This window comes from Muntiacus reevesi, chromosome 1 (assembly GCF_963930625.1).
Source record: "Muntiacus reevesi chromosome 1, mMunRee1.1, whole genome shotgun sequence".
Taxonomy (NCBI): Eukaryota; Metazoa; Chordata; class Mammalia; order Artiodactyla; family Cervidae; genus Muntiacus; species Muntiacus reevesi.
Genome location: NC_089249.1, coordinates 38,305,551 through 38,329,766, shown reverse-complemented (window position 1 = coordinate 38,329,766; position 24,216 = coordinate 38,305,551). Strand labels below are relative to the sequence as shown.

The window sequence follows — 24,216 nt, the reverse complement described above, 5'->3', positions numbered from 1 at the left end:
AGGAATTTTCAAATTATTCTGAAGAAAATGGAATCACTGAAGGTGTCAGACACAAGTGAAAAGATTAGAATTGACATTTAGGATGATAACTCTAAGGACCAGGTGCTGGTTGATAGAATGGGAGTGATACTGAAGGTAGGAAGACAGGAATTTAAAGGCTAAAGTATGGGCTTCCCAGGTGGCGCGGCTGCTAAGTCGCTTCAGTCGTGTCTGACTCTGTGCGACCCCATAGACGGCAGCCCACCAGGCTCCCCCGTCCCTGGGATTCTCCAGGCAAGAACACTGGAGTGGGTTGCCATTGCCTTCTCCAATGCATGGAAGTGAAAAGTGAAAGTGAAGCCGCTCAGTCATGTCCTACTCGCAGAGACCCCATGGGCTGCAGCCCACCAGGCTCCTCCGTCCATGAGATTTTCCAGGCAAGAGCACTGGAGTGGGTTGCCATTGCCTTCTCAGCAGGTGGCGCTAGAGGTAAAGAATTCCTCTGCTAAGGCAAGCGACAGTCGTGGGTTTGATCTCTGGGTCGGGAGGATCCCCTGGAGAAGGAAATGGCACCCCACTCCAGTATTCTTGTCGGGAAAATTCCATGGGCAGAGGAGCCTGATGGGCTACAGTCCGTGGGGTCGCAAAGAGTTGGACACGGCTGAGCAACTGTGCAGAAAACAACCTATTTACAGAAAAGTAAATTATTTCAGAAAAATGATTTTTTACAGAAAAATAAATTATTTCTTTGGTTTTGCAATGACATACATATTATTATTGTTTAAAAATGTTTTTTATAATCATATTATTCAACAATATTAGACAAATGACACCTAAAGATTTTTAAAAATGATCTGCCTCTGGTAATTATGACTGACTGGATGTAAAGAAAGCAGCAGCTGGAGACTGTTACTTACTGTTAAAAAACTTGCAGAACTATTTATTTTCTCACCTACCACGCTTTCCTGAATCTAAGATTAATTTAGCTATATGAGGAAACATTCTTTCACATCACTGAGAAAGGGAAAAAATGCTGCCAATCTAGCATAATATGCAGCCCAATTTCATGCACACATACAATGGACTGAGTTGTGTTCCTTCAAAATTCATACATTTGAAGCCATAACCTCCAAAGTCATTACTTGAAGACAGAGCTTTTAAGGAGGCGATTAAGGTTAAATGAGGTCATAAGAGTGGGACACTAATCTAATATGGTGCTCAGCTGCTTCAGTCACGTCCAGCACGTGCAATACCATGGACTGTAGCCTGCCAGGCTGCCCTATCCATGGCTTTTCCCAGGCAAGAATACTGGAGTGGCTTGTCATTTCCTTCTCCAGGGGATCTTCCCAACCAAGCAATTGAACCTAGGTCTCCTACATTGGCAGGCAAATTCTTTACCGCCTGAGCCACCAGGGAAGTCCTATATGACTGTTATCTTTGTAAGAAGAAGAGAAGATACTATGTCTATACAGACACAGAGGAAAAGAAGGGTGAAGACAGCAAGAAGTTGGCCATCTACAATCCAAGGATAGAGGTCTTGGGGAAATTAAACCTGCCAACACCTTGATCTTGGATTTCTAGCCTCCAGAACTGTAAGAAATAAACTTGTGAAAACCACCTAGTGTATGATATCTCGTTCTGGTAGCACTAGCCAACTGATTACAGGTATGTTCAGGTATTATGTGAAAATTAAGTTTTTTAAGAACCTCCCTGGCAGTCCAGTGGTTAAGACTCTGAGCTCCCCAATGCAGGGGGCATGGGTTCGATCCCTGGTCAGGGAACTAAGATCCTTCATGCAAAAAATTAATTTGTTCAAATATTGTGCAATTAAATTGTAGGGTACTCCCATGAACCTTTAAAGAAAGAGTTGAGGTAGATAGAATAGATTTTCAGAATTTCTTGGCTTTCTTGTTTAAGAATTTGAATTCTCTATGTATCTTCTATAATACATCTCATTCTAACTAACTTAGTATAATTTAGATAAAGATATCATGTCCACTCCCCCCCCACCTTTTTTTTTATTACCTGTTTTATATAAAAAGGCTTATATTGTATTTTATCCAGGAAAGTTTATAGCTTTAGAGACAATAGATTAGACAAGAGATGGCAAATTTTTTTTGTAAAAAACCAGTAGTAAGTATTTTTGGTTTTATGTGACAAAAGGCAACATTTTGAAGCTATGTAAGTATTATATAACAAGAAATGGAATACATTTTCTACAAATTTTTTATTGACAAGATTCAAACTAATAATGCTTTTTTGGGAGTATGATGTAATTTCACTTAATTGGTACTCAAAGTTGCCATTTCTTATAAAATCAATTGCAAATGTTCATCAGTGAAAACAACTTTTAGCTTGCAAATAATGTAAAAGCAAATGACAGACCAGATTTGGCCCATGAGTGTAGTGGTTGGCCAAATCTTGGTTGACTTGTCAGCTTTTATTGCCTACTGCTGAATTTTAGCTCTGATCTGATGCAAAATTGTGGCATTTTTTAATCTAAGCCTCTGCTGGCAGTATACAAGCATGAAATGTGAGAGAGCAGTCTCTTGGCTTTTTGCTCTGTCCTTGAAACTTGAAGTCTAGTCTTTGATCAACAGCATAGGAATCACCTGGCAGCTTGCTAGACAGAATTTCAGGCTCCATCCTAGAAGGTTTGATCAGACCTACATTCAACCAGATCCAAGAAGCTCTGAGACCTGTTCTAGGAAAATCCAACGAAAGACAGTTCTCCAAACAATTTCAAGCAAAGCACAAATATTTAGTTCATCTACCTAGATATTTTAGGGCAAAGCATATTTTACCTGAAACATCAAACTAACTGCATTTGCTTTTTATTTGCTACTGCACTCTGGTGCAAAACAAAGCTGAATTCCAACCTAAATTGCAACTGCTTCAATTTTATCCTTAACACCTATGAGATCATAACTTGTCCAAAGCAGAGCGTAGTTTATCAGAAAGCACATATTTTAAACCTCTAGCAGATCTGTATTTACAAGATAAAGCACATGGTTCCAAAAGAGATCTTATATTTAGATAAATAATATATGCTTTAATATTGGCTATGTGATTGTAGGGGCTTCACTGGTGTCTCAGATGGTAAAGAATCTGCCTGCAATGCGGGAACCCTGGGTTTGAGCCTGCATTGGGAAGATCCCCTAGAGGAGGGAACAGCAACCCACCCCAGTATTCTTGCCTGGAGAATCCCACGGACAAAGGAGCCTGGTGGGCTATAGCCCATAGGGTTGCAAAGATTTGGACACGACTGTAGGGGCTGAATGCACACATGGTTGTAGACAACTTTCTATAAGTCTTAAATCTCTTAGAGTTTATTCTATTATCCCACCATGTAATAATTTTTCAAATCAGACCACAATGAATTTTTTAAACCAGAATTTATTCAAACATTTTGGTTGTACTTGCCATTTCCTGTTGAAGCAAAATCTAAGACTACAATATAAATATGTAAAGATGTTTCCAACAGTGGATAAATTTGCCTCACTGAGAAAACTATGGATTGTTTTAAATGTATCATTTGATGTATGAGTCTCTGATATGTAACACAACTGAAAGGATGAAACTCTTGAGCCCTTGAGAAATTGTCCTCAGATCCATGATCTTGGCAAATTCCAAGAACAGGAAACTGGCTAAAGTAAGAACACACTGGTATCCATAAAACATCCTTATAGAGACAGCGATGACTTTATCATCATATATATTTCTGCCTTTGTGGAAGATCTTTCTCACCTGCTACTTGGCATATGGTTTTTGCTTAGCTTCTCTTGTTAGTGGTATGTTCCTGTGTCTGAATTGAGCTATTCATATTCTATCTTTTGTTTCTCTTTAGACCACTGGGAACTCTCTTCAGGAGGTTCAGCCTCAGTTTGTGTTTTAACTTCTGAATCTGGAACAGGTCATTCATTTGCATGGAGATCAGTTACACAAACATATCTGTAAGGCATAAAATATTGCTTCAGTTGACTTACTAGATGGTCTAACTTAGGGGTCCCCAACCTCAGAGATCTAATGTCTGATGATCTGAGATGGAATTGATAAAACAATAATAGAAATAAAGTACACAATAAATGTAACACACTTGAATCATTCAGAAACCATCCCCCACTCCAACCCATGGAAAAATTATTTTCCCTGGAAAAAACTATTTTCCTTCTGCTCTACTTTACCTCAAATTTAATTCCAGTGTTGACGTCAACTTTAAAAGTAAGAATCTAAGAACATCAATGTGCTTTTATTAAACAAATGAACAACTGAATGAACAAGTTATTCAGGCTAGATATTTGCATGTTACTTTTTTTTAATGTTTACAAAACTTTCTGCCAGGTATTTTGCAGAAGTTATACACCATGATGTTTCTTGGTGTCACAGTTCTGAAAACTATACTAGAGAAAAAGGAGTTTTAATGAAACAATCCTACTTTCAATGAAGGTAACTGGATCCCTGGCTTGGATTTTAATTTATCAAGCACTTTGAATCCAACCAAAAAGAAACTCTGTCAACTATTAGAACTAGTAGAAGGTACTGGTTATATAGAAAGGGACCAGCATCTTGGCTGTACCTGAATCGTAAAGAACTTTGAATTAGGATTTGAATTTTCAAGTTTTATTTTAAAGAGGAAGGCTTGGAAGATATTTGAATACACTTCATCTGCATTTCAACATCAATGTTACTTAAAAGCCAAGATAACAGCTACCTCCTGCGTTGTGCACTTCTGTTTTGTATAAGGCTTAATAGCAATCTTAATTAGGCTAATTTTAGTCAGATTAATACTGGTGTGTGTCAGCACTAGCTACTGAATGCCACATACTGGATTTTAACTAATGGTAGGATAGGAAATACTCATGGTGTAAACATTTTTGAACTGAAGAAAGCTAAAACAAAGTATATCCAACTATGACAGAGGATACATCATAATATCACTGATTCCAGATTTTTGGTGTATTAAGGCTGACTTTTAAATAGATACATCTGTCTCGTGTAATGTTAGGAAAATACAGTCTTGATGAAACACTCTGTGTGTATCAAACTTTTGTCTTCCAAGTTCTAAAAGATTCAGAGATTTTTTTATCATTGGTACGGTCATATACTTGTTAATTTCTTTAGCTGATAAACTCAAGAATGTCCTATCTTCAGTCAGAAACCCCTCTTTCCTTACATTGTTATGAGCTAGATAAAGAAAAGCAAGCTCATTTTTTTTCCTTTGTTAAATTTCTACTTTGACCAACCAAATGAGAGTTCTCTACCCCTCATTCTTGGCCTGGGCTGTCATTATTCTTTTTTTTTTGGTGGGGGGGGGCTGTCATTATCCTTGTCAAACCTTAGGCATCACAGCATCGGCACCAGCTGCCTCCTTAAACATGACAGTCCTTGGACAGGGAGTGACCGACTGTGAAACGGAGTTGGGGAACCTTAAAGACCAACTCATTGTGATGGCAGAAGGATTTTTCATTTACTTCATAGCCTTGATTAGAAATAGCAGTAAGGATTCCAAATTAACATTGATAATGTCTATAATTGAAATGTTCTAAACAGCACTATTTACAATAGCCAGGACATGGAAGCAACCTAGACAGCCATTGACAGATGAATGGATAAAGAACATATGATACATATATATAATGGAATATTACTCAACCATAGAAAGGAACGAAATTGAGTCAGTTGTAGTGATGTGAATGAACCTAGAGCCTGTCATATAAAGTAAATGTGAAAGAGAAAAATGAATATTGTGTATTAATGTATATATGTGGAGTCTAGAAAAATGGTTCTGATTAATCTATTTGCAGGTCAGGAATAGGGGAATAGAGGAATGCAGGTACAGAAGTAGAAAACAGACTTTTGGACACAGTGGGGGAAGGAAAGAGGGTGACGAATTGAGAGAGTAACATCGACATATATACACTACCACGTGTGAAACACTTACCTAGTGGGAAGCTGCTTATAGCACAGGGAACTCAGCTTGGTGCTCTGTGATGACTGACCTAGAGGGGTGGAATCCAGTACAGGAGGGAAACTCGAGAGAGAGTATATATATATATATACATGACTGATTCACGTCGTCATAGAGCAGAAACTAACACAACATTGTAAAACAATTATACTCCAATAAAAAAGAACTATAGATAGCTAGTAAGTGGAATAAAAATAATAATAAATAATAAAACCGCAGCCTTAGAATTAGAAGGTTTGAATTCAAATAAGACATTATCTTTGAGATCCTTGACCTAGTAAATGATGATTTACCATGAGATTAAATGGGATATGCATAGGAAGGTGTCTAGGTTCAAATGAGGAATTCATAAATATTTGTTTGTTCATAATTTATTTACTTACATACTTCACTCACATTTTCAAGGTACTTAGGTTCAAAGCGAAAGTAAATTTTAATGTTAGATTAATTCAGTTATGTAAATTACTATCAAAAAGTACCCTAGGTTTATGCTTCTATGTCCTGATAAAACTTATTAATCTTCCATAATCACAAGCAAGATATGGAAAACTTAAGCAAACATCTAGTTAAAAAGATGCATATCATCACACCTCTTTATTTCCCCAGAGCAAAGTATTATGCAAATAAGTGAGCAAGTATGTAAATGAACAAATAAATGGAGTCTGGTTTAGAAACAATTGAATTCAGTAATTTGTGCTCAGAAAGATATAGCTCAGGTTTTTTAGATGAATCTAGTTTTTTTCCTTTTCTTCCTGCCCACTAAGTCTGTTACCAACCTTCACAGGGAATATTTAGTTCATTAACATCAAATAATATATTAGATAACTCTATCTAACTTTTCTCTCTCCAGAAAAACACATACACTTCTTTAAGAATAGACATGCTTTCAAATATGTGAGACTGGAGAATTGTCCAAGGGAAAGTGATCATATTTCAAGTGAATTTAAGATTTCTTATACTCAGGAAATCTGGTCCCATAACCTCATGGGAAATAGATGGGGAGATAGTGGAAACAGTGTCAGACTCTATTTTTGGGGGCTCCAAAATCACTGAAGATGGTGACTGGAGCCTTGAAATTAAAAGATACTTACTCCTTGGAAGGAAAGTTATGAGCAACCTAGATAGCATATTAAAAAGCAGAGGCATTACTTTGCCAACAAAGGTCCATCTAGTCAAGGTTATGGTTTTTCCAGTGGTCATGTATGGATGTGAGAGTTGGACTGTGAAGAAAGCTGAGTGCCAAAAAATTGATGCTTTTGACCTGTGGTGATGGAGAAGACTCATGAGAGTCCCTAGGACTGCAAGGAGATCCAACCAGTCCATCCTAAAGGAGATCAGTCCTGGGTGTTCATTGGAAGGATTGATGCTGAAGCTGAAACTCCAATACTTTGGCCACCTCATGCAAAGAGTTAACTCACTGGAAAAGACCCTGATGCTGGGAGGAGTTGGGGGCAGGAGGAGAAGGAGACAACAGAGGATGAGATGGCTGGATGGCATCACCGACTCAATGGGCATGAATTTCAGTAAACTCCGGGAGTTGGTGATGGACAGGGAGGCCTGGGGTGCTGTGATTCATGGGGTTGCAAAGAGTTGGACACAACTGAGTGACTGAACTGAACTGATACTCAGGAAGGATTTTACTTTTTTTTGGCCACACCTCGTGGCTTGCAAGATCTTAGTTTCCTGACCAGAGAATGTAGCTGAGTCCTCACCCGGGCCCTCATTAGTGAAAGCTAACCATTGGACTGCCAGGGAATTCACAGGAAGGATTTTAAAGAGTAGTTCTTTAATCCATATTGTATACCATATTTCTCTAAAGTAACCCAATTTAAAAAAATTTTTAGTAATAAAGCATAATTCAGAAGCTTAGACTGAATTTTCATGATTCTATACAAGACTGCCAAGAGTTTTGGCATTTTGCAGTATAAATTTACCCCGATATTGTTCTGCATTCATTATATTTTAATAGTATACTTGCTGAGGGTATGTACAAAGTCTTACTTTTCTTTTCTATCCTCAAACAGTGCTGGACATTCACTAAATACTGGTTTGGATTTCTATACAAGCAGACAAAAAAAAAAAAAAAAGCAGTTTGTAAGATTTAAGGATTATTAAAACCTGTTAAGTTTTATAGTTTGTCTAAACCTATAACAATAAATAATGTCAGGGTTACTGGCTTACAGAATAAATAAAAAATATTTTGTATTGAAGACCTCTACAATTGAAGATAAACTGAGTTTAGTCACTTTGAGTTCTTTCTAAAAACAAATCTACTCTGTGATGTGATCTGGAGTGATCTTGATGGCTCTGGTAAATAACATGAGGCACATATGCTAAAATGTAACTTCTATAAACAGAGAAACAGCAAAAAATATATATGAATAATGGGTTGCCAGAAGACTGCGTTGTCTTCACAGATCTCTACAAAGGAGGTTTTAAGAATAACAACAGATTAACCAAGAGAAAAGAAACTTCCAGATGCCTGGCCTTGACTCTCAATGAAATTATTTCTCAAGTAGATGATAAGACATAATGTTGCCATTGCATGCTATTTCTTAAGAGATTCAAACTTCCTCTGCTTCCTGTTTATCCTCACCAAAGAATTAGACCTGCCCTTGCAAATCATAAATATTTATAGAGCTTCCACTCTGTGCCCCAACTGTGCTCTAGGCACTATTATCACCTTGAATGATTTCAAACGTTTTGCAGGACAAAGGGTTCCAACATTTATCTCAGGTATGGCCCTCAGTTAAAAAAGTGAACTAGAAGACAAAATTAAGTGGCTTTCCCCAGTCACCCAGGAACAGCTCAGGAGCAGAGCAGGGGCTGAGACCCCAATCTCTGGTCATTAGATGAGCTTGGTTTTCCTGCTCCAATGCTTGTCCTCTTGTTCCATGGCAGTGCCTGGGGGACCACAGCGAGACAGAGGAGAGTGTCACCAGAATGCTCCTCCTCTCCCATTTCATTGGTAGAAATTTTACTTTATGCTCTATTACTTTAAGTGAAAAGTAATTTTACTTTACTTTACTCAGATTGTGTTCTGAGTAAGAAGTCCTATATATTTTTTTCACTTTAAAAAATGGAGAGTAGACCATATCAACAACAACAAAAAGGTAATAATATGAGGTCAGTGTTCAGTCGTGCCCAACTCTTTGCCGCCCTATGAACTGGAGCCCACCAGGCTCCTTTGTCCATGGAAATTTCCAGGCAAGAATGCTGGAGTGGGTTGCCATTTCCTTCTCCAGGGGATCTGCCTGATCCAGGGATGGAATCTGTCTAAGATGTTCTAAATTTTTTTCACTTTAAAAATTAAGAGGGGACGATAACAACAACAAGGAGAAGGCAATGGCACCCCACTCCAGTACTCTTGCCTGGAAAATCCCATGGATGGAGGAGCCTGGTAGGCTGCGGTCCCTGGGGTCGCTACGATTTGGACACGACTGAACGACTTCACTTTCACTTTTCACTTTCATGCAATGGAGAAGGAAATGGCAACCCACTCCAGTGTTCTTGCCTGGAGAATCCCAGGGATAGCAGAGGCTGGTGGGCTTCTGTCTACAGGGTCACACAGAGTCGGACACGACTGAAGTGACTTAGCAGCAGCAGCATAACAACAACAAAGTAGCAATTATATGAGGTCAAGGATGTGTTAACTAACCTTATTGTCATAAATATTTTGCAATATAGAATGGTATCAATTTATAACATTGTGTACCTTAAACTTACACATTTGATGCTTTTGAATTATGGTGTTGGAGAAGACTCTTGAGAGTCCCTTGGTCAGCCAGGAGATCAAACAAGTCAATCCTAAAGGAAATCAACCCTGAATATTTACTGGAAGGATTGATGCTGAAGCTGAAGCTCAATACTTTGGCCTCCTGATGTGAAGAGCCAACTCATTGGAAAAGACCCTGATGCTGGGAAAGACTGAGAGCAGGAGGAGAAGGGATGACAGAAGATGCAGTGGTTGGATATCATGGCCGATTCAATGGACATGAGTTTGAGCAAACTCTGGGATATAATGAATGACAGGGAAACCTGGCATGCTCCAGTCCATGGGCTTTCAAAGAGCTGGACACAACTGAGCAACTGAATCTTTATTTTTAAAATGGGAGGATAATTCTTTAAGAATATGTAAATGGACACCCAAAGGAAAAGAGAGAATATATGAACATAAGTTGACCTTATTTGTATATTAAATTTTAGATCCATGAAGCTATTTTTGATTTTTAAAAAATTAAAATTTTAAATGAAGGACAGGGAAGCTTGGCGTGCTGCAGTCCATGAAATCCAAAGAGTCAGACACGACTTAGCAACTGAACAACAATGTTTATCTCAAGGTGGAAAAACTGTTTGAAAATTATTGTTGCACACCTTACCGTTGGAAGAAGTACTGTACTGAAACTGAGTCACAGTACTAACTTGTAATAATTTTTTTTGCTGGTTCAGAAGTTAATTCCTCCCAAGTATTATTGCTTACCTGTGTTAATTTTTAAAAACATTCTCAGCATCAACTTAGGAGTAGAGACTGCTTTACGTGAAGGAGAGGCCATTTGGTGGCACTGAACATTTCACCGAGTCTTTATATCAGGTGTGTCTTCTGAGAAGCATAAAAGGATAGGAAGAAAACGGAACACTGATGTACATGTAGAGATTTAAGAAACTGGACATCAATACTTTTGAATGTACCTTCTTCCTAATTTGTCAAAATCAGACTCTACTCCAGAGCACATAGCTAACTTAGAGCCTTGTACAGGGCTTCTTATTTTAGTGTGGGATGGAGAGGGTGGGACGAATTGAGAGAGTAGCATGGAAACATATAATTTACCATACGTAAAACAGGCAGCCAGTGGGAATTTGCCGTGTGAAACAGGGAGTTCAACCCAGTGCTCTGTGGCCACGCACAGTGGTGTGGAAGACGGCGGGGGCATCAAGAGGGAGGGGACATATGTACACCTGATTCATGATGGTGTGTGGCAGAAATCAACACAATATTGTAAAGTGATTGCCCTCCAATTAAAAAAAAATTGGAAACCACTGACTAGAAATGGTAAGTTGTACTTACGAACGCATGCTGACAGAAAAGAGCCATCTCTCTTAGAGGGAAGCAGGCCGGTGCTGAAATAGTCCATGAAAGGAGCCAGAATGAGCAGTGGTAGGATACTGACAGCCTTCACGACTGAAACTGGCAGAAGCGATCCACGCAGATTAAGATTGGAATTCACGGTCTGCAGATAATATCCTGAAGGAATCTGCTTTTCAACAGGGAAAGAGCCATGCATTAATACAGTGGTTTAAGACTTCCCTGGTGGGCCAGTGGTTAATGCTCTGAGCTTCCAGTGTAGGGAGTGTCTGTGGGTTTGGTCTCTGGTTGGGGAACTAGGATCCCACATGCCCCATGGTGAGGCCAAAATAAATGAATAAATAAATAAAATGATTTTAAAAAAGAAAAAAAGACAGTGGTTTAACTTTAGAGGAAGATTCCTGTGGTAGATGCCTTGTCTCTGGCCTGTACTCTGATAGATAAGCTGGGTGTTCCCCACGTCTTCGAGGTCATGATTATGAGCTGATAAAGGTCAGTAGGCGCTCTGTTTAGTCCATTGACAATGCTACTGATGCTTTATGATGAATCTTTTGTCATCTAGTCTTTCCTCTTAATTTTCCTTGGAAAAGTAAGAAAGACCCTAATTTTGTGCTTCAGATGACACATAAGAAATCAAGTAACAAACGCTGCATATAAGCAAGTGAAGTTTTTTGTTTTTCCCAACAATAAAGCAAAAACCAGCAGAAAGTATTAAGACTTTCTTTTCACTCATCAACAATAGATTGTGGCTAATATATCCTTTAAATAGCATTGAGTTTGGTAGCAAAATAAGTAAGAATGATTTTTCACTAAGAAGAGGGGCCCAGTATAGAAACCCATTACTTGATGTAGGCTATCTTTACAGGCTCCCTGGATTGGTCTCATTTTTAATATGTCAAGTAAAATGAGAAAAAAAGAGAGAAAACAGACTTGTGTCTATACTCTCCTTTCAAACTAACTGTGAAGCACTGGAGGACCAAAAAGGGAACTCCACGAAAAAAGTTGCACAATAAAGTAGAAGAAATTAAAAGCAAACATACAAAAACCTACAACAACTAACAATACCTCTGCCCCACTGGAAACCCCCAACATAGTGCCAGGATTTCATTTTTAAAATAAGTCCTAATACTAACTAAAACTCTGACATTAACTTGGAGTCTCTTCAAGTGCTCCAAACCTTTTGTTAGGTTACAACTGTTAGGTCAGAACTAAAGCACCGTGTCGCAGGAAAGGTGTATCTTCTCACTTTTATAGTTCATGAGCTTTGTTGCAATAATCACATCTCATTATCATTAGCAGCACAGAGTATTTCTTTAATTTCCAGTGGCACACAAAGCTACTAATTGGCTTGGCGAGAAAGTCAACCCAAGTTCTGTCCTTAAGGAATGGATTCTCCATTTTTTTTTCTTACAGTGTGTGAACTTCATTAGGATTCCTGCTTTACTCCCATCCTGGGAGAGCAACCTGGCTCAAACACCCAGATGATAACTTCTTGTTTGAAACCTTCACTATCTCCTCCTCTAATTATCAGTTGTGCAACTTGAGAAGCATAAGGAGAAGCAGTCATAAGTCAGTGCAGTTGCTAACAAGCCCACCGATTATAAAATGAGCCTATTGCTCTGTTAACTGCCTCCACCCAGGGACGGACTACATTTTCACTGAGATTTTTTTTTTTTTTTGATCTATATAAAATATGTCCTAGTGATAATTTATCTTCTGATCTTGAATTTGACCCTTGGGATAGTAAACCGGATTGTTATAGTTGGGTAAAGACAGCAATAGAGAAGGGAACATTAGCTTGTTCTGCCCTAGTTCCATCAAAATATTAAGTTCCTTCCTTAATCAGAGGAAAATGAATGATTTTTTTAAAGAAAAAGTGCTGGCAGCAGAGCTCCTCTAAGACTGAGAGGCTCACAGCACAACTTGGAAGTTTCTGTTACTGATTTCAAACGAGAATTATTGTTAATAGGAATAAAGTTATTATCAGCATGAATCACAGACACAGAAACCTGTTAACTTAATAATGTGGCAAATGTATGATTAATCTTTAGTGAAGCAATATTCATATATTGCCTAATCTAAGAAAAGGCTCCGATGTCTTGAAAGCTTGAAATCATTTCTGCTTCTGCCTCAAGTTCTGAAATCATCTCCTTTTAAAATTTTAAATACTCTTATTTCATTCAAGCCTCTGAGTATTCAGGAATAATTGCTGTCAATAGAGATTCATTTTCACCTCTGAATAGCCAGTAATGTCAAATGGCAACATCATCGGCCTTAATATCAACATATTTTAAATGTATGTCTTGGAACTGAAGGTCAATAATTGCTACTAAATTTAAAATATGGCATGCTATGATGTTTTATTCTTGGTGCTTTGATCTCCTTTATACTGGTGATTATTTCATCTGGAGGCAAAAATCTAACACCAGCCTATCCCAGCGGAAGTTTCATCTGCCTCCCTTGAGAAGTATATTCTAACCATTTTCTCTGGAGTTTCTGGTATAACATTACTGTATATGATTTTGGAACCTGTATAGTCTGTACAGGGTTTTTTTTTTTTTTTAAATTAATTTTTGGCTGCACTGCCTGGCATGCAAGATCTTAGTTCCTTGACCAGGGATCAAACCCATGACTCCTGCAGTTGAAGCACAGGGTCTTAACCAGTGGACAGCCCAGGGAGTTCCGTGTATAGGGATTTTTAAAAATATAATTTTAACTATTTATTTATTATATTTTTGGCTGCTCTGGGTCTTTGTTGCTTTCTTGCTTTTCTCTAGTTGCCACGAGCAGGGGCTACTCTCTAGTTGCGGTGCTCGGGCTTCTCATTGCAGTGGCTTCTCTCGTTGTGGAGCACGGGCTCCAAGGCACCCAGGCTTCAGTAGTTGAGGCATGTGGGCTCAGTAGCTGCGGCTCGCGGCTCTAGAGAACAGGCTCAATAGTTGTGGTGCATGGGTTTAGTTGCCCTGAGGCATGTGGGATTTTCCCCGATCAGAGGTCGAATCCATGTCTCCTGTATTGGCAGGCAGATTCTTCACCACTGAACCATCAGGGAAGCCCTGTATAAGGGTTTTTAACCCAGATGCAAGAGAGGCATAGTTGGTAACAGCAAAGTGTGGGCACTGATACCCGCCTTGGGTTGGGACAGCCATGGCCATATTGCTAGTAGGGCATCCGAGAGCAACTTGCAAGTCACTTAATGTCTCTGAGACTCAGATTTAGGATAACAAAATCAGTCCTGGGGCATGCTGTAGGGGTTAAGACACTGTGAAGTCCTCCTTTAAAGGCTATGCCACATATAGGTGGTCAATGATATTAGTGTTTATTCTTTGCAACAGAGTAGGCATCTAGATTTGGTGATATGCTTAAAAATTAGTTTATCGAAGTTTATTATAATTTATGCCAAATTTTAAAATATATGACAATTTGCAGAGAAGGACTGGATTTAGTCAAAAGAAGCAGTAGGAGTCAATACATTATAGGGGTAAGAATCAAGAATTGGTGCTATTTACACAGAAGGTTCAAGGCTGCCCATGGGTCAGTTAGCAATTTTGTACTCATGATTAATTTCTTCATTCTAAGATTTTTTTATAATATTAATGCTCATATATAGAGGTGGTATTTTTGATTTTTGCACCATCTACTATTGTGGAGTCAAGAGAGAGGTTGAATCTACTAAATCAGCCTAGTTTTCATGCATTGTTTAGAACAAGGGTCAGCAAACTTTTCTGTAAAAGGCCAGATAGACAATATTTCCACATGTGGATTCTGTTGCAACTACTCAACTCTGCTGCTTGCATGCATAAACAGACATACTATTACAAACAAACATACGACTGTGTTCCAATAAAACTGTATTTATGAACGCCTAACCAAAGAGAAATCCTATGCTTATTCTTTTCTAACAATTGTGCTTTCTTTTTTTTTTAATCAGAGTAGAGTTAATTTATAGGTGTGCAGCAAAGTGATTCGATACATGTACACGCAATATATGGGGGCTCTCGGATAGCTCAGTGGGTAAAGAGTCTGCCTGCAAAGCAGGAGACCTCAGTTCGATTCCTGGGTCAGGAAGATATGCTGGAGAAGGGACAGGCTACCCACTCCAGTATTCTTGGGCTTCTCTTGTGGTTCAGCAGGTAAAGAATCTGCCTGTAATGTGGGGGATCTGGGTTCGATTCCTGGGTTGGGAAGATCCCCTGGAGAAGGGAAAGGCTACTCATACCAGTATTCTGGCCTGGAGAATTCCATAGACTGTAACCATGGGGTTGCAAAGAGTCAGACATGACCGACGACTTTCACTTTACTTCATTCTCTCTCTCTCTCTATATATATATATTGGATTGGCCAAAGTTCATTCAGGTTTTCCCATAAGATGTTATAAAGAACCCAAAAGAACTTTTTGGCCAAACCAACACTTGTTCAGATTCTTTTCCCTTATAGGTTATTACAAAATACTGAATGTAGTTCCTTGCATTAGATAAGACCTTGTTAGTTATCTATAGCATTGCATGCATGCTAAGTCACTTCAGCAATGTCCGACTCTGTGCGACCCTATGGACTATACCCTGCCTGGATCCTCTGTCCATGGGATTTCCCAGGTAGGAATACTGGAGTGGGTTGCCATGCTGTCCTGTAGGGGATCTTCCTGAGCCAGGGATTGAACCTGCATCTCTTATATCTCCTGCACTGGCAGGCAGGTTCTTTACCACTAGCGCCACCCAGTAGAGTATATATGTTAATCCCAAGCTCCTAATTTATCCTTACTGCCCTTTCCCTTTGGTAATCATAAATTTGTTGTTTGTTTTTTATGGACACCTCATTTTGAATTTCATACAATTTATAATTATAATTGTGCACCCAATTAGAATTATAATGTGCTGCAAAATATTTTTTTTAATTTTTAAAAATCATATGAAAATGCAAAAACCTTCTTACCTTACAGGATATGTGAAAAAGGCAGTAGGCTGGATTTGGTTTGCAGGCAGTAATTTGCTGACCCCTAGTTTAGAGGAACAAGCATTGTACTAAGGGTCAGAAGATAAGATTCTGCCTTTTCTTTCACTACTATTCATTGTTTGACCTAATTACCCCAAATCACTTAATTTTTTTCAAGCCTCAGTTTCCTCTTCAACAAATGAAGGAATTGCATAAGTTAATCTCTAAGATTTTTTTCTAGATCTATAGATCATAGAATCTACTATTCTATGATTTAGCTCACTCATTAGCCCTCTAATTCCAAGTTAGATGTTAGCAATGAAGAGTTTCAAATTTCTTCAAAGATTTTTATAATCATTTATATTTCTTCATAACTGGATCAGCCAATTTAGCTACTTGTTAATACCAGTTTTTAAAGGCTTGGTCAAGGAGGAAAGCAAAGTTAATTTATCTCCATTTTTGTTGCTCAGACACTCAGTCATGTCTGACTCTTTGTGACCCCATGGCCTATAGCCCCACCAGGCTCTTCTGTCCCTGGGATTCTCCAGGCAAGAATACTAGGGTGGGAGGCCATGTCCTTCTCCAGGGGAACTTCCTGACCCAGGGATCGAACTCTTTATCTCTTACATCTCCCACATTGGCAGGTGAATTGTTTACCACTAGCACCACCTGAGAAGCCCATAATTGCCCATAGATCTCATATTTTTCTGAGTTACTCACAGGCCTTGGAAATTCTGTAAAGTACTGTCTGCCATGTCCACACCTACTGACAGACACTTGCAGTTCTACAGGAAAAATGCCACACTCAGATCCTCCTCTGGAATGCTTATACCTGATGCCACTTAGTTCTTAAAAGCTAGAGCCTGTGATGATTATAAGCATTTATAGGTTAACATCCTAACGAAGTATATGGGAAGCACTTGTTGGGGTGAAAAGAAATGTCTACTTGTAATGTTATCACACAATCACTTTACTGTTTCTGTGGGTAGTCTTATTATCTTTCCTCGCCTGCAAATGCATGTTTTGTAGAGGAGATGAAAAATAAAGAGTGGCAGAAAGTTGAAGAAAAATTTTGTGTCTTCCACAAGGAGCTCACTGTAGCGACCACCATTTTTTTCCTTGGCATGGTCCAACCAGCTTGTCACACCTCCACCAAGGTGGCAATACTGCAGACAACATGTTTTCAGTGCATTAACAAACACCTTGAATGTTGTTAGGAGGGAGCAACCTGCAGATAATTGGAAATACTATGTATTTAGTAAAGGAATATTTTTCAGTTTTCCAAAATATCTATCAGAAAGATGACAATGGTAAGGATGAAGGGCAGTGGTGAGGAGATTTTAGCACCCAAGGGGCTGAATTCAAAGGAACAAGCTTCTGACGAGGGTTCTGGCATCCTGGTGACCAGCCCAAGGTGGTGCCTGACAGCCGATGTAAAAAATGAAAAAGGTAAGATCAATGGAGGCATATTAAAAAGGGAAGAAAGGTGACAAAATATAACACCAAAGTAAAAGATTTCAGAATCCCTCAGAAGCCTCTAACTTTAACACATTAATGAATGAGACAACCTGAACTTTCTTTTACAGCCTTAACACAAAGAACTGGTACTATTTTTTTTTTTAATATAAATTGCCATATAAATAATCCTCACTTTCCTTGTCAGGTAGAAGGTGGTTTCTTATTTTGACATGTAGATGAAAGGAAATATATTCTCTGCTTTGACTTTATCCTTGAATTTCAGACATAAGGTTAAACTTTGAACTCTTCAAATGACTTTATATATGTTGATAGTGTCACCAAAAGTTCAGATTAGATTAGCTGGCTTTTGACTTTTCCAGTAGTTTCCTCTGGGTTTATATGGCTGTCCCTTAGCATCAGAAGCATTTTATTGCTTTAGATATTTGCAATCACTTAACTAACAGTGATTTGCAACCTCATTGTTGGTTCTTTTATGATCTTTCAAATTTCACCTTTTCATTGACTCAATTAGGACTTCCTGATCCAATGACAGATAAGAGATCCTGGTTTAGTTAGCAGTTCAGAGGTGCCATCATGATTGTTACAATGTTTCACAGCACTCCTTTGGACCAGATAAACCCTGCCTCAAATTACAAAGACATCAAACCATGGTTGCAGGATAAACAGTGAAATAAACAGGAAAATGCTTGAGTTTCTCCAAAGAAGGCTGCTTTAGAAACTCAGAGTATATAGCTTGACCATCATTTTAAATAAGTTCAAGTTTCCCATAGTAAAATTCTAGATGAAATGCATTGTAACCAAGTTCATTTAAATGCCACAGTGTTGGTTTTCAGATTTAAATAAAGAATATTAATTTCTTTTTATAGTTATAGAGTGATGATATTGATTGGCTCTGGTCTTTTCTTTAAGAGTTGTAATAGACCTATTATGTCAGTCTTTGATTAATTGAGGAAGCTGGGGGCCTGGTAATTGAATATGGAGCCTTTCACCTCTAAGTCACTGAATCAAATCCAACCCAAATTGGTAGTGACCAAGAATGATTACAGCAGAGGCTCTTTGGCGGCCTCTGGGAAGTGTGTTGAGGTCAAGTGGAAGTATGTCGGGATAATTGCTGACAGGAGACAGGCTCATATCTACTGTCGCTTTTGTCTTGTAGTCACTGTGGCCAGACTTGGATGAAAGGCTCCCAGAACTGAGAAGTCCAAAGGAGACAGACGTCCCTGTGAGCGGCCAAGGTTTGTGTCTCTTAACAATGGAATAATTGGGACATCTCTTTACTATTGGAGGAAGAACTGCTCTGTTAGGAAACTTTCCCAGCTACTTCAATTAGTTTGTTTAAGGTTTTGGTAAGATGAGAACTGAAAATGTCTTGATGAATAGTCTAGAGACTGAATTTGAACAGGTCTGGGCTTGGAGGCTTAGCTTCCTGACATTTCCTTCTGATCCTGCTTCAGTTGCTCATCAACCTGTTCTCTGCTCAACTCTTGTGAAATAGTACCGAGTAGTCAGAAGGGTTATTACTGGTATTGATCCAACTTACTCTGTGCTTTCAAATAGGCTTTATTATTAAATGATAACTATTTTAAGGGTAAAAGATTATTTCCAGAGGCATTTTCTGTAATTTCCTTCCTATGTTTTAAATTCAGGATTTTATTGAATATAATGTTTTAAATTCACTATTTCTTCTTCACATAAATAAATCACTATGTCTCAAGGAAAACTGGGATCTGCTTTTATGTGTGATAAATTGATGTCTCCAATCTCATTAAATAGTTAATATTGCTATCTTATTATTTCTAAAGAAAGGGAGTTTGAATTAGTGCTTCTGAAATTAGCTGTGTTAAAAGTTAAAAGTTTTTTAAAACTATAATAGTCAATACATTTGTGAAGTATGATAAAATGAAATACTTAAGAAATAACATAAAAACAAAGATACAAAATACAAAACCTGATCATCTGAGTATTAAATTCAACAGATATATGATGTAACTTTCCATAATACTTCTACATGTTTTCTCCCAGTGACTTTTTTTCATTTGTTTTGTTTGTTTGTTTGTTTTTTCTTTGTTTCACACTAGTAGCAATTTATGATAAGCATTGGTTGATGGACCAAGTTTTGAGTAGCCTACCTTGAATACACACTTTGAAAAATGAATTTATTTAAACAAGTAAAATTGTATCTGATATGGTGATATGAAACAATAAAAACAAAATGATTAAGAACAAGAAATGATTAAGTATGAACGAGGTCTAAAATTTTAGCTAGCCCTTGAAGTGTGCATAAGTGATGCCAAACACATGTGAATGCCAACATTCATTCATTCATTTAATATATTTATTACATACCTACTGTGTGCCAGTAACTTTTCTGGTCCTTAAGAATATAGTAGTGAAGAAAGATCTATAGGTCCCTGAGAAGACACTACACACTCTGGGAAATACTAGGTGAGTTCAATGGTGAAGACAAAGTGAAGTTATAAGATAGAGACTGGAGAAGAAAGGTGTGTATGTTCCTGTTCAGTCATGTCAGACTCTTTGTGATCCCATGGACTGTGGCCCACCAGGCTCTTCCATTCATGGCATTTCCCAGGCAAGAATACTGGAGTGATTTGCCATTTCCTACTCCAGGGGATCTTCTCGACCCAAGAGTCAAACCTGCATCTCCAGTGTCTCTTGCATTGACAGGCGGATTCTATACCACTGATCTACCTGGGAAGCCTGGGGTTGGGTGTAGACGACACCTAAAGAGTTGAAATTTGAATTGAGAGTTGAATAGACTGGAAATAGACAAAATGACCCAGAGGAAGCATATACCAAGCATGTCATGAAGTAGAAATGAGCTGGGAGAGGCTCAGAAACAGTAAAAGTCAATGAAGCTATAGCTCAGAATGTTGGAAGGAAATAAGGTCTAAGAGTTGGTCAGGGTCAGACTTTACGGGCCAAAGTAAGGAACCTGGAATTTATTTTTCATGTTATGAGAAACCATTAAGAAATTTTACACAGAGTAGACATAAGATATGATGTACATTTTAGAAAAGTTACTCTGGAACTTGTAGTTGCGTGCATAATGGTTTTTAAGGAACAAGAGACAAAGATGGAAGACAGTTAACAGGTAGTGATGACTTGACCAGAGAGCAGCAAGAAGAGAAGTGAACAGAACAGGATGTGTTTACAAGTCAATGACAAAACCCCTAACTACCCACCCCCCCAAATCCTTCCTCCCTGCTAGCCATAAATTCACTAAGTTTGTTAGTCTGTTTCTGTTTTATAAATAAGTTCATTTGTATCTTTTTTAGATTCATATAAGTGATAGCATTATGATAACTGTCTTTCTCTTCTGATTTATTTCACTCAGTATATACTGACAATCACTAAGTCCATCCACGCTGCCATAAATGGCGTTATTTCATTCTTCTTAATGGCTGAGTTTTCATCACATATAATGTGCACACTGCTATATTTAAAATGGATAACCAACAAAGACCTACTGTATAGCACAGGGAACTCTACTCAATATTGTATAACTACCTAAATGGGAAAAGAATTTCAAAAAGAATAAATACTTGTAAAACTAAATCACTTCACTGTACATATGTAATACAACATTGTTAATCACCTATCACCTAATCACCTATACTTCAATATAAAATAAAATGTTAAAAAAAGACTAAGATGTGTTGTTGAAGAATCAACGGGATATTTTGACATGCGGGGAGGCTGAAGAAATGAGAAGATTTGAGAATGCTACTTCTGTTCCCCTTACAAAAGATGGAAAAGACAAGCACATTTGCAGTTGGATGAATTAAGAGTTGAGGTTTGGTCAGCTTAAATTTGAGATGACCCCTAGATAACCAAATAAAAATGGTGAATAGGAAGTCAGAAATGTGAGTTTCAAGATGAGGAGAGAGGTTAAATGAAATGGAGTGTTTGGTGTGGGTCACTTAAGGAAAGAGGGCGAAGAGAGAAGATTGGGGTCCTGGAATAAATCCCAGGGCTGTGTTTCAATACTTTGACCATCTGATGTGAAGAGCTGACTCAAGACCCTGATGCTGGGAAAGACTGAGGGCAGGAGGAGAAGAGGACGACAGAGGATGAGATGGTTGGATGGCATCAATGGACATAAGTCTGAGCAAACTTTGCGAGATAATAAAGGACAGGGAAACCTGGAATGCTGCAGTCCATAGGGTTGCAAAGAGTTGGACACAACTGAGTGACTGATCAACAACTCCATTCTCATAAGAATGAGAAAAGGTGACCAAGGAGAAAGAGTGGACAATAAACTAGATGGACTGAAGTCAGGCAGGTTGATTCCTCCAGTTCCATTCTTCTTTCTCAAGATTACTTTGGCTATTCGAGGTTTTTTGTATTTCCATACAAATTGTGAAATTATTTGTTCTAGTTCTGTGAAAAATACCGTTGGTAGCTTGATAGGGATTGCATTGAATCTATAGATTGCTTTGGGTAGAATAGCCATTTTGACAATATTGATTCTTCCAATCCATGAACACGGTATGTTTCTCCATCTGTTTGTGTCCTCTTTGATTTCTTTCATCAATGTTTTATAGTTTTCTGTGTATAGGTCTTTTGTTTCTTTAGGTAGATATACTCCTAAGTATTTTATTCTTTTTGTTGCAATGGTGAATGGTATTGTTTCCATAATTTCTCTTTCTGTTTTTTCATTGTTAGTATATAGGAATGCAAGGGATTTCTGTGTGTTAATTTTATATCCTGCAACTTTACTATATTCATTGATTAGCTCTAGTAATTTTCTGGAAGAGTCTTTAGGGTTTTCTATGTAGAGGATCATGTCATGCAAAGCCACAGTCATCAAGACAGTATGGTACTGGCACAAAGACAGAAATATAGATCAATGGAACAGAATAGAAAGCCCAGAGATAAATCCACAAACCTATGGACACCTTATCTTTGACAAAGGAGGCAAGGATATACAACGGAAAAAAGACAATCTCTTTAACAAGTGGTGCTGGGAAAACTGGTCAACCACTTGTAAAAGAATGAAACTAGAACACTTTCTAACACCATACACAAAAATAAACTCAAAATGGATTAAAGATCTAAATGTAAGACCAGAAACTATAAAACTCCTAGAGGAGAACATAGGCAAAACACTCTCTGGCATAAATCACAGCAAGATCTTCTATGACCCACCTCCCAGAATATTGGAAATAAAAGCAAAAATAAACAAATGGGACCTAATGAAACTTAAAAGTTTTTGCACAACAAAGGAAACTATAAGTAAGGTGAAAAGACAGCCCTCAGATTGGGAGAAAATAATAGCAAATGAGGAAACAGACAAAGGATTAATCTCAAAAATATACAAGCAACTCCTGCAGCTCAATTCCAGAAAAATAAATGACCCAATCAAAAAATGGGCCAAAGAACTAAACAGACATTTCTCCAAAGAAGACATACAGATGGCTAACAAACACATGAAAAGATGCTCCACATCACTCATTATCAGAGAAATGCAAATCAAAACCACAATGAGGTACCATTACACGCCAGTCAGGATGGCTGCTATCCAAAAGTCTACAAGCAATAAATGCTGGAGAGGGTGTGGAGAAAAGGGAACCCTCTTACACTGTTGGTGGGAATGCAAACTAGTACAGCCACTATGGAAAACAGTGTGGAGATTTCTTAAAAAATTGGAAATAGAACTACCATATGACCCAGCAATACCACTTCTGGGCATACACACTGAGGAATCCAGATCTGAAAGAGACACGTGCACCCCAATGTTCATCGCAGCACTGTTTATAATAGCCAGGACATGGAAGCAACCTAGATGCCCATCAGCAGATGAGTGAATAAGGAAGCTGTGGTACATATACACCATGGAATATTACTCAGCCGTTAAAAAGAATTCATTTGAATCAGTTCTAATGAGATGGATGAAACTGGAGCCCATTATACAGAGTGAGGTGAGCCAGAAAGATAAAGAACATTACAGTATACTAACACATATATACGGAATTTAGAAAGATGGTAACAATGGCCCTATATGCAGGGCAGAAGAAGAGACGCAGAAGTACAGAACAGACTTTTGAACTCTGTTGGAGAAGGGGAGGGTGGGATGTTTCGAAAGAACAGCATGTATATTATCTGTGGTGAAACAGACCACCAGCCCAGGTGGGAGGCATGAGTCAAGTGCTCGGGCCTGTTGGGCTGGGAAGATCCAGAGGAATCGGGTGGAGAGGGAGGTGGGATGGGAGACCGGGATGGGGAATTTGTGTAACTCTATGGCTGATTCACATCAATGTATGACAAAACCCACTGAAAAATAAAAAAAAAAAAAGAAAAAGAAAAAAAAAAAAAAAAGAAAAAATAAACTAGATGGACTGTTAGTCAGAGGAAAGAGGAAGTAATAAACCTAATTGATAAGGTGAACTGAGAGGGAGCCAGTAAGGAGGAAAGAAAAAGAGCTATGCTGTAATCTGTCTATGCAGAGGGAGCATCCATTATCCATTCAAACTGTAACTATCCCTACGTGTCAGGAGGGAAGTTTCACTGAAAACATCTGTATCCAAACATCATACCACATTCTCGGATTAATCTATTAGGCTTAATGGGAAACTCAAGCCTTCTGTACAAATAATATTGTGTGTCTTGTAGACTCAGCCTTTAAAAAAAATCCATTGTCATTATAATCCTCAAATTGCTTTTCTACACCAGGAGCAGAAACTGGGAAGTTGAAAAAAAAAACCTGAAATGAAAATGCAACTGAGACTTCAAGTTTCAGTTTAAACGTGCGTGG

The 24,216-nt window shown here is 38.3% G+C and overlaps 1 protein-coding gene across 1 annotated transcript in view; it reads right to left on the bottom strand.

The window, feature by feature from the left end:
• The window catches only part of SLC15A5 (solute carrier family 15 member 5), a 90,379-nt gene that overhangs the window by 46,519 nt on the left and 19,644 nt on the right, over positions 1-24,216 (bottom strand). Inside the window, exons 4-5 of the mRNA XM_065932600.1 lie at positions 16,937-17,190; positions 11,013-11,202 (exon numbers count right to left, since the gene is read on the bottom strand). Coding sequence (XP_065788672.1) covers positions 11,013-11,202; positions 16,937-17,190 — 444 coding nt within the window. The remainder of the gene's footprint in view (positions 1-11,012; positions 11,203-16,936; positions 17,191-24,216) is intronic.